Source organism: Echinops telfairi, unplaced genomic scaffold, assembly GCF_000313985.2.
Source record: "Echinops telfairi isolate 266 unplaced genomic scaffold, ASM31398v2 ScPeMD7_5868;HRSCAF=6743_0, whole genome shotgun sequence".
Classification (NCBI taxonomy): Eukaryota; Metazoa; Chordata; class Mammalia; order Afrosoricida; family Tenrecidae; genus Echinops; species Echinops telfairi.
In genome coordinates, this window is record NW_022109767.1 from 5,530,601 (window position 1) to 5,542,219 (window position 11,619).

Sequence of the window (11,619 nt, forward strand, 5' to 3'; positions counted from 1 at the left end):
GCAGCTGATGCCATGGGAGCTAACATCATGAGTTCAGCAGACATTAATTTCTTAAATGAAAATGTGACTTTTGTAAAATGGAGTACTTCTCCATCTTTATGTTTCCTCTCTCTCCCTTTTGCTTTTGTTTTATAAAAGATAGTTGAGGCACTGTCATCAATGTGTTCATGGACATCAGATCGATGTTTATACCTTGACATCTACAGGTCAAAACCAGGACAAAAGAAGACCACGATGACGAAGAAGTTGACGGTGGTGACGCATAGGCTGGATTAAAGAGGTTGTTGTGGAGAGGTTGGTGAGTAAGTGGATTCAAGGGGACATTTGATGATTGACAAATTCTGAGTACCAGACGACTCACGAATGCTGGAGGGGGGCGGGGGGCAGGTCCTGCTGACAAGCAAGCAGCGCTGGGCCGTTTTTTAATGAACTGTTAAGTAGATCACCAAGAGATGTGGGTAATGACAGTGATGTAGAGCTGGACAGGGTGTGAGGGGAAAATAAAAGAAGCTCACCCGAGAGATTCTCTGGAAAGAATGGTCGCTCCCTCTTAACCCTCAGGTGCTTTTTAGTAATGGAGTTGGGCAGCTCATTAAACTTATGTGTGAAAAGATAGGCAACTTGGAATAAAAAAAGAAAAGAAAAGAAGAAAGAAGTGAGGGCACCAAGAAATAACTGGAGCAATGCAATCACTATTTCAACAGTTGAAAGAAATGAGGAGTTTGAACTACCGAAGGAGAGTCATTTAAGGAAAATACCCATTGGAAATGAGAGAGTGGATCCGAGGGAAATAACAGAAGCAATATAACTGGCCACAGGAGTGACGAGTCATGCCAAAAAGAGAGGATTATTTAAAATTGGATATGTCTGTATAAAATAACTTTGCTAACAGTGAGGGAATTGAAAGAAGCTTTTTGAAGAGCAAGATGAGGAAGTAGGAGGATAAGATTTCAGTTTCTCTCTGTCAATGGGCCAACTAAAGCTAGGATCATCGTAGGCATTAAGACCAAAGGGCTTTTTGGCAACTGGAAGAGGCCACCTGTGTTTTCCTAAACAAAAGTGATCAGTTAGGCTCTAAATATGTCAAATGGTAGGAGTTAGTTCTCTGGACTAGACTGAGGAGAAGTGAATTTACATATTATAGAATGTTGGTTTTGTGTTGGGTGTTCTACGCTTGGCATTTGACCAGATAGGCATATGAGTTCCTTTGCATCTCACAACAAAGCCTGACAGTCATGACCACACTGGGTGGCTGTGGGAAACAACTGAGAGGGCACAGCTCTTGCATGGTGGAGCCAGTATTGGAATCTTAGTGGCTCCACAGCCAGACAACCCCAAGAAGCTTCTTGAATTAGGCAAATGGATAATGCGGAACAGCTTCATGACAAGAAAATAATCTACAGGTCCTAATGTTGTGCTGGATGTGCTTATTCTCACTCATATTTAGATCTCAAACTTGGTTAAATTGTTTTCTCTTACTGAGCTTCAGTCCAGCTAAGAACCGTAATATTTTGAGACAAAGATCTGTACAATTAAAAATAAGTTTCTTTAATAAGTGGTACACACTATTAGTTTTTAAAAATCCATAAGCTCTCCTAACTGTTTTATAAGACATCGCAAAATCACCCAGTCTTTCCTTGGGAGGGCAGAGGTAGGAGTAGGGGAACTACAGAATTACATTATTCATTCATTCCTTTATTATCAGCCATTTGTTGGGTGCTTAATACAAACCAGACAAGGTACTAGGTTCCTAGGATAGAATAAAGTTCTGATCATAGTTTTTGTTCACATAAAAGATACAACCTATTGATAGACACAACCACGAAGGGATCATTACAGATAAGGAGAGACAATGCTAGTAAGAGAAAATAGAGTTCTTATTGGACATGTGAAAGTAATATCTACTTCTCATGCAATAACTAAGGGAAGATGTTGAATTGTAGGAAGCTCACTTCCCATACCGATGACCTGGGTTTGCTGCATGGCCAATTCTCTTCACATGCAACTGATAACCTATCTGTTATTGAAAGATTGTACGTTGTTACAATGTTGAACAGCTTCCAGACTAAGAGGGATTGGGAAGACCCTGCGATTCAACTCCCCCAAATCAGCCAATGGTTTACTATTATACATTATAATGGCTTGACCCACAGGGTCATGAGGACACACGACAGAACTGGTCTGCATTTTATTCAGCTATGCATGGGGTCTTCATGAGTAAGAGGTTGACAAGACAGTCATAAACAACATCATAGGGCGAAATAATTATCAGAAGAACAAAGGGGAGGGGCCAGGTGTTTTCCACACAGAAGAATGAGCTCTTCTCGAGGAAACAGAAATGAGAGAAAAGGACAGAGGCTTCTTGAGCACTGGCCACACAGCAGGCCAGCGAAGGAAGCGAACTGTGTGTTCCATTGGCCCCGCTCCCTACGCTTTGAGGAGGATTAGGTCTGCCTTTGGTCCACACATGCCCCAATCTGCCATTGACCTCAGGGCACTTTGCTATGATCTTTTCCAGGTATCCTCTGGCATTCCCAAGACTGTTACAGTGAAGCTGAAGTTTCCTTAGAACATCAGACTGCAAGCGGGAAATTGCCTGCTGTCAGAAGGACCCTAGAAAATCACTGAGACTGTCTCTATGTACGAACTCTCCAAGTAAGGCTAGCACCGTCAGTGTTTCCAGCAGCAGTGGGAACTCGTTTTATTTGAGCCAAATCGTTGGCCTGTGAGATTGGGGCCATGCTGTGCGGTGAATACAACCTGCTCCTTTAAACGTATTAAATGTAGAGGGCTGTCTACATCATGTGACGTGTCTACACCGTGAGAAGGGTATGGAGCGGCAGATCCAAGTTGGCCTTGGCATTCCTTGACATTCTCACAATTGCTTGTGGTAGTATTCTTGTCTGAGTGGTCCACATGTGGGAGGAAGGGATAGGAAAGAAGGACTCGTAGGCATGGTAAACACAGGAAGGAAGAGGGAAGGCCTGCAGTCACTGTCACGAAACAAAATGTGTATGAATTGTTGAATGGAAACTCAATTTGCTCTGTAAACTCTCACTTAAATCACAATAAGAATTTTAAAAGAAAGAGCAAATGGTACCACCTTGACATTAAGGGAGGTTTCTCTGAGTCTGTGAAAGCTGTTAATGTTTTTCCAGTCACCAACTCTGAGAGGCATGACTTGCATGGACCTAAAGTGACCAACGCTACTGTGGTAGTTATATAATTTCATGTCAACTTGAACATATAAAAGTGCACAGGTGGAGTTTAGGCTGTCAGTCAGCTCACAGCCTGCTGGTAACTCCTGTGGGCATGGCCTTCTCATAAGGAGGGTCCTGGGAACCTCCCCCACCATCCCTTTCTCTGCCTTTATCTTCCTATTCGGGAGCCACTCTGAGACCTGCCAGAGCCCTGGAGATATGTCCACCACCATTGGATCCATAAGACTTGGAACCCACCGGCCTGTGATCTTCTGCATTCTGCCTCATTGCATGTGATGGCATTCAATCTGAAGAAGGACTTATGGACTAGTATCGGCCTTGGATTAGGCTGGGATGTTTTCCTAATATACAACTACTTCTTGATATAAAACTCTTTCTTACACATATATGAGAGTCGCTGGATTTATTTCGCTAGTCAACCTGACCTAACAGGCCTACATGTGTCTTTGTTCTGTGTTTCAGTTTCCCCTGCCTCTGTCTTTAGAACCAAGACATGTTCAGCCTTACATATGATGGTTCCTCCAGTATCATGCTTATTAGGAGTGCTTGAGAATGCAACTTCAAGCGTACAGAAATTAACTACTATGTGTGTAATGTGCTGTGGCTTGATCACTGAGACAAATATTAATGAAAATAATTTTCTTTATCCTCCAGTCTAGAGGGGTAAACAGTAAACAATAAACAGGAAACCAGAGTGCTAGGAAAACACACCGGGTGGGTTCTTGCCTGAGTGCTTGACAAGCAAACCCTCAACTAATTCTCACTCATAGCTGTCCTACCTAGTGTTTCAGGAACAGTCTCATCTTTCTCCTGCTGACTGGCTGATGGGTTTGAACTGCCCACTTTGAGGTCAACAGCCCCACCACCTAACTCACAGAACCACCAGGTGTAGATATTCTTTCTAACTATCAGGCACAGTATAGGTGTGTAGCATGTAACATAGAAGCTTTTCTTTAACAAGAACGTTGACCACGAAAGGACGGGAAGGTGCCCAGTGTGCCGGGTGCCCTGAATGTCTATGGAAATGAAAAGATCAAACTGGGACATTTCCAAAAGAAGTAAAATGAAGGCAAGAACCTCCAAGAAGGGTCTGTGCCTTCGGTGGGAATCCACAAAGCTTGGAATAGCTGAGTCTTGGCAAGCAATAAAAGATCCAACCCTCAGATGCATCTAAGCTCCTTGCCAAAGTGGTATAATCAGTGATGCTTGTGTGCATGATCGCATAGGAAAGCCCCACAGAATCCAAGATGCCACGTGTGTCTGCAATTCACTAGCCACACGAGGAGCACACATTTACACAAGATCTGCAGAGCACTCGTGAACATGTTTGACTCTTCGCTAACACTGCATTAGCCACAGGTCAGCTACGTTCTTGCTTCAGTAAGAAGATTGTTGATTGGTCATTTTGTCATGGAGGCACACATTCTCCAGAAGAGCACAAACACACAAACGGAACCCTGGAACTAATGGGAATTTTAGGCAACCAAAGAATTTTTCACAAAACTGCATCTTTTTCAGTCAATGCACATAAAAGCACTCTTAGCCATCAAAGCATATGAATGAATGGCTGTTTGGGGTCTACTGCCCATGAAAACAAGGTTGAGAACACAGATTGACCATACGTTGCTTTTCTGTCTTGGGTTTGCATTGTGTTTAGTAACCAAGTGCATCGTTCTTTAGAATGGACTGCTAGATAGATTACCATTGTCATTACAGCGTGATAGTCACCAAAGAAGCAAAGGCAAGGACTGCTTCTTAATGACACTATTTTCATCTTCCATCTTCACCATTAGTATAATAATAATTTTTAAAATGGAAGAAGAAGAAAGAACACAAAGAGAGGGACTCAAATGGTAGTAATTTCATTTTCTATCTCTCAGGTTATTGAATCATTTTAGAAGATGGGATCCATAAAAACCTTATCAAAACCATATGCCTGCCTGTGGCAACTATTCCGATATATAGTCACACTTTCTATAGGCATATAGAATCTTGAAAGAATATTATTAAAGGTGCCAATTGTCATCATTTCGCCAAGTCATTTAAAGAGAAAACAATTTGTCAGGTGCCCACACACCCACGAGCAATGTTCATTAATTTATTCTTTGAGATACAAATTTTATTCAATGGAAGATATATGGGGGTACTTATTTTGTACACGATTTTGCAAGTGAGCATGTAGAAAAAGATGCATGAACAAAGTACCTATGACTTAGAGCGAGACACACTTGCCTTTGAATCTTGGCTTTGCCACTTAGCATTTGTATGACCTGGGGGAAATTTCTTAACAGCTCAGAACCTAAGCTCCCTCAACCCTAGAGATAATAGGAGTAGCTACCTAATAGGGTTGTTATATAAACAAAGACTTTGTGTAAAATACATACGTTGGCTACATAATATTACTAATCAAATAGCAATCTTATTCACTTCTGATTTCATTTAAGAGCACATTCCCCCTCGCCCCCGTTCTTTCTAAGCAATTCAGTGAAATGCGTTTGAGCTTTGGAGCAGTGAAATTGTTGAATTCTGAGTGTTCTGTGGCAGGCCGGAAAAGCTACGTCTTTGAGTAAGAAGAGATTCTGTAGATGGAAATTCTGAGTATTAATGTCTGCCTTGCCAGATTATTACAAAGATTGGATATAGGCATTCTTCCCCTCACATCGTACACATTCAATTAATAGTAACGTCTAGAATCAATATTGCAATAGCAGGAATTGAAAACAAGGAATCCCCTTGTCAATACTTTGGAGTCAAATACTATAATCTCACACAAGGACAGAAAACGGTAGTTTTCAATTGAGTGCAGTTAGTGGTGGCCTAACATGTGGAATTTACCAGAGCTTTTACAGCCATGCAGGAGCTCTGATGGCCCTGTAGATTAAGCGTTTGTTTGCTAACTGCAAGTTTGGTGGTTCAAACCCACCAGCTGTTCTGCAGAACAATGCGACTGTCTGTCCCCTTAAAGATTCAGGACCAGTGGTGTGAGTGGCAATACTGGGAGGGTAGAGGGAGAGTGGGTTGGAAAGAGGGAACCGATTACAAGGATCTATATGTGACCTCCTCCCTGGGGGACGGACAACAGAAAAGTGGGTGAAGGGAGATGTCGGGCAGGGCAGGATATGACAAAATAAACAATTTATAAATTATCAAGGGCTCATGAGGGAGGGGGGAGCAGGGAGGGAGGGGGAAAATGAGGACCTGATGTCGGGGGCTTAAGTGGAGAGCAAATGTTTTGAGAATGACGAGGGCAATGAATGTACAAATGTGCTCGACACAATTGATGTATGGATGGATGGTGATAAGAATCGTATAAGCCCCTAATAAAGCGGTTAAGAAAAAAGATTATTCATCTTAATGGTCTCTAACACCGTAAACAGTACTTCTATTGTGTCCTCCATAGGTCATCATGAACTGAGACCGCCTGGATGACCAGTTCGGTGTGGTTTTCAGGCTGTAGTGTTGAGGGATCTACAAACTGAGATCAAATATATGATTACGATTACATGTATTTAACTATCCCAAGATACTTAACATGAACCAGTGTTTTGGTGAAAAAAATTACTGAAGAGACACAGAATATCCTGTAGATACTATAAACTTTAAAAGTAGAATTAGAAAGCAACCGTTCTATTTTGAATTTCACATGAGTCTTGGCAATAGTGTTAGTTTGGGTTAAGCAGTGGATGGCTAACACAGAAGCCGGTTGTTTGGTTTGAATCTACCAGCCACTCTTCTGGTGACAGAGGGCCTTCCACAGACTCTCCTTCCATGGATTCACAGTCCTGGGAATCAGTCTAGGGAGTAGTTCTACTTTGTTCAGAATTGACTATCTGGCAGTGGGTTTGAATTTTGGGTCATATTTCTCCGTGAAAGGCATGAAAGGAAATAGAATGGCGATACTATGTGAAAAAATAAACAGAAAAATAGGAATGTGATAGATCAAGACTAATCTCCTCACTTTCATTCTCTAGACTGGTTGTTTAGGAAAACATAAAATAGTAGAAACTCATTTGACTCGGTTTGTCCTTATCTAAACCAAAGGGGGAGAAGGTTGTTTTCTTTTTTCCTCCCTGATTAGGGCCATTAACATCGCACATGGGTCATACAAGCCAGACCCTTAATTAACGCACCCCTAATGTGATGGTTGGAACTGCTTGTCTTTGGTGAAGCAGCGATGGTAACTGGAATTGCAAATGTCCTGGGTTTTATGTGGCCTGCAGGCCACGTGTTCCCCACCTTTGAATTCTAACCAGTTTGTTTCCATTCTCTTTAAGCAAAAACAGGAGCTATTTTACTAGCAGGAATTAAAAGGTTCATGGGGGGAAAGGGAATAAAAAAGATAATAAAAGATTCCCATAAACATTTTGAAGCGCCTTTGTAAATAAAATGAAGGCAAGAGGTAGAGACTTGTGTTGGTTAATTTGTCAAATTAGATTCTGGTGCTTAGTTGTTTCTTCAACTACCAGTCCAAATGTTGCTTTGAATGCATTTTGTGATTAACACAACCAGCTGACTGTAACTAAACAAGATTACCCTTGATATTGTCGGTAGAACTGATTTAATCCATTGAAGACCTAAACAGACAAAACAGTGACGTTTCTCCCAGAAGAAAAAATTCTACCTCAAGATTGTAACACACATAGCCTGCTGAAGTTTTCCGGCTGCCTCCTGGACCTTGGACCTGCTGGACCTCACCATCTAGTGATGCAGTCATTCAAAATCCATAAAATAAATCAATTGATTTATACAATTAGTAAAATTGATTCTTCTAGAGGGATTATAAATCTTCTCTGCACATTACAAAAAAATTGTTTCAAAACCTAACAGAAAGATGGGCAATTACATGTAGGAGATGATTCTTTAGAAACCAAAGGAAGAGGCGGGAGAAGTAATTTGCTTTAAGGAATCAATAGGTTTTATTTCCTAGGACTGAAATAATCTAGAATTCTAGGGCTAAACTTTCAAAGCTATAATGGAAACTATTTCTTTCTTTTATTTAATCGGAGCCCAAGGGAAAGGGTTGGGGGTGAAAGAAAAGAGATGAAGAAAGGTGTGGAGACCCTCGTAAGATTGGGAGGGGCGCTTTTTCCCTCAGTTGTCTCAGTGGGTTCCTTATCAGATCTAATGACATTAAGGGGACCCTGGGAGTTATGCGGCTGGGAATGGGCATCACCAAGAAACCAGAGTTTCAGTTAAGAAAGGAAATTCATCAAACCCCAAAGAGAACGGGAGCCCCCAGAGGCAACTCGGAAATGGGGTTGGTGATGGGAGAGCCACGTGGAGGCACTTGAGTGATAGGTGTTTGATTTTCTTTTCTCTAGTTTACAGTATATGACTAGGAAGTGTTCTTATAAAGGGAAAAAGCCGTCAGCAATCTCCCCCAAGGAAACCCTTCTGTGAAATCAGAGATCTGAATGGGGGGCAGATGTTCACCCCCAAGCTGGGCAGAATCAACCAATCAGACCTCAGGCCGCCTGCCCACCCAAACATGTAAGCCTCAAAAATTACAACACCCCGAATCCCTGGGTCCACAAATGGAAGGGCAGCATTTCACAACAAGCTAAGTATGGCAGGAGGGGGCAGGGGCTCAAGATGTTACCCTTCCACAAGTACACCATTTAAGATTTGCCTTTTCTAGCCACCCCCCACCCCCACCCCCACACCGTTTGATTATTTACCTTGCTATTTAAGCTCCATCCCATCCACTCCTACCCCTGATCCCGGCAGAAACCCAGGAAAGCCTGGGGCAGAGAGAAAAGGGTTGGGGGTGTTCATAGGTGGAGGCACTTGGTCCAAGTCCCACCCAAAACCCTGGTCACAGCGGGGAACGGAACGGAGATGAGGACCCAGGGCCCCTGACTCAGATCACAGGGCTGTGGGGGCACTAAGATGAGGGCTACTTGGTTGGCTCCCAGCAGGTCAGTGTCCAGAGACAAAGCTGGGGAGGGAGAGAGGGGAGGGAGAGGGCGCGGGTTGGAGTCTGGAAGGCAGTCTCCGATTGAAGGTCACGGCCAGTCCTCTTGGCTAACATTCACAGGCAGCAACAAGAACAGGTGTGGGCTCTTCGGAAACTCTGGTAACTAAAGGCTCTCCGGATCTCTGACCATGGGGGCCTCGGCCTCATCCTTCTCCTCCGAAGCACCCTTCACTGCCTCGGGTCCCTGCTCCTCCAGGGGCGGCCTGCAGTGGGGGCTGGGCTCTCCCGAGGCGGTGTGGTGGTTCTCAGCCTCGACCAAAGGGCCCTTCTCGTGGCTGACCCCAGCCTCTTCCTTCTCGTCCCCGTGGGGCTCACCCCCTTTGGGACGTTTGGAGGAGTCCTCGGGCTGGTCGCCCGCGCTCCTTTTGGACGCAGCTTTCTCCTTCTCCCCCTCGGTGGTCTCCAGGAGGGTTGGCTTCTCCTTCTTGTCGCCTCCGCCATCGGTGGCCCTCTTTCTATTCCTGGCGGCCTCTGCGGCCTTGGGCCCCGGGGTGTCCCCACAGCTCTTCGCCTGCGACACGTGGCCGTCAGCAGCCTTGACAGTAGGTTGTTCTCGATCTCCCACAGCCCTTCGCTGAACCCTCTCCTCTTGCTGGGTTTGCCAAACTTGTCCTTGGACTCTTCATACGGGAAAAGGTTTTTGGGGCCCATGAACGCCGTCTCGTGGGTCCCGAAAAAGAACACCTGGTATCGGTTGGACTCATTCGTCTGTTCTATGCGGGCGGGCCAGTGCACGAAGCCCTTCAGCTTTGCAAACACCAAGTCTCCGCGTTGGTACTTGCACCGGTTGCGAAACGACATGGCGGAGGGCTGCGGACAGTCTGCCGAGGCCGGAAAGGGCGACGCACAATTTCCACGCAGCAATGGCGTCCGCTGAACCTCAGCGACCGCACGCCGCTGCCTCCAGGGCGCCCCCTGCTGGCCAGTCGCCGCCTTCCTTACACCCGCCCCCCAGCCCACTTCCGGCCGCTTCTCATTGGAGGGCTTCAATGCTGCACATGCGCGTTGCAGATTGAGGCCTTGGCTCTGGAGCCTCAAGAAGATTCTATTGCTTGGAGTATGATGTATCTGAAACCTAAGGCCATGGTTGACCACGCCTTAGTTTAGACACCGTGGATTCCTAGCCCCCAAGAAACGAAGATATTCCAGTTGTGCTAAAAGTGACCCCTAAGTAATACAGCCCTAAGGAACGTGGGTCATAAAGGCTGCATAATTTCTCTGTGTCAGGGTGGTCCAGCAAATGAGAAATGGGCCAATGAGGCAAGAAGACAGATGGATAACACCAAGTTCAGAGAGCCTCAAACTTTTCAAACAGGGGCCAGTTCACTGTCTCTCAGACGGTTGGAGGGCCGGACTATAGTTTTATTAAAAAAACAAACAAACTACTAACAAATTCCTATGCACACTGCACATACCTTATTTTAAAGTAAAAAAAAACAAAATGGAACAAAAACACCTGGCAGGCTGGATAAATGTCCTCAGCGGGCCCCACATGGCCCTCCGGCCGTAGTTTGAGGACCCCTCCTTGTTTATACAAACTAGGAGACCCTGGGTGGTGAAAAGTAAAAGAGAAAAGAAAAAAGTAAGTGCTTGGCTGCTGACTGTAAGTTTGGCAGTTTGGGAAGCGCTTTCATGTCTGTATAACATCTGTAAATCCAACAAGCGAACCCACTGCCATCAAATCAATTCCGACGCAGTGACCCTATAGGGCAGAATAGAGCTGCCCGGTGGATTTCCAAAGCTATAAACCTTTATCAGAGCAGACTGACTCATCTTTCGCCCTCAGAGCAACTGGGGGTTGAACTGCTGACTGCAGTTAGCAGCCCAAAGAACAACCTACGTCTTTGGCACTGGGAGCCATAAATATGTGCAATATTTATATTGCATTAGTGAACTTGGGTCAGGAAAGTTGCACTGAGGATCTATTTTCCGTCAGGACTATGTACTTGCTCATTGTTGAAGGATGGCAAGGACTGACCTAGAAGAGAGGATTAAGCTCATGAAAAACGGATTTGATAGACGTATGCTCATATTAAACATACTGTTGGGACCTAGAACTTACTAAAAGGAAAAATCTCAGCTGGGAGACACTAAAGACTCTTCTGATATAGGTCTGTCTTGAACTTATTTGCACACAAGTTTCAGGGAAACTGAAACTGATACTCATCTTTCTTCATCTTTTTGTTTGTTTTTTGTCTTCTTAGCTAGCCGTGAGCATGCACTCTGAGCCCTAGCCAAGTTTACCAGAATGCTACCGGCTTACGGTTTATCATAATGGCTGTAATGGCAAGCACTTTTCTGTGCTTATCATGTGGTTAACTTAGTCAAATGTTACACCCTAGTGTAAACAACAACAGCCAACAGAGAATCAGAACCCCTTTAGTACACGCAATTTTTTTTTTTTTTCATTTTTCTTGGATT

At 44.3% G+C, this 11,619-nt stretch overlaps 1 protein-coding gene across 1 annotated transcript; it reads right to left on the bottom strand.

Moving 5' to 3' along the window:
- Window positions 1-9,301: 9,301 nt before the first annotated feature.
- HDGFL1 (HDGF like 1) lies at window positions 9,302-9,999 on the bottom strand. The gene is given in 2 exon segments (XM_030887180.1): window positions 9,302-9,747; window positions 9,750-9,999. Coding segments are annotated over 2 exon segments (696 nt in total).
- Window positions 10,000-11,619: the final 1,620 nt, after the last annotated feature.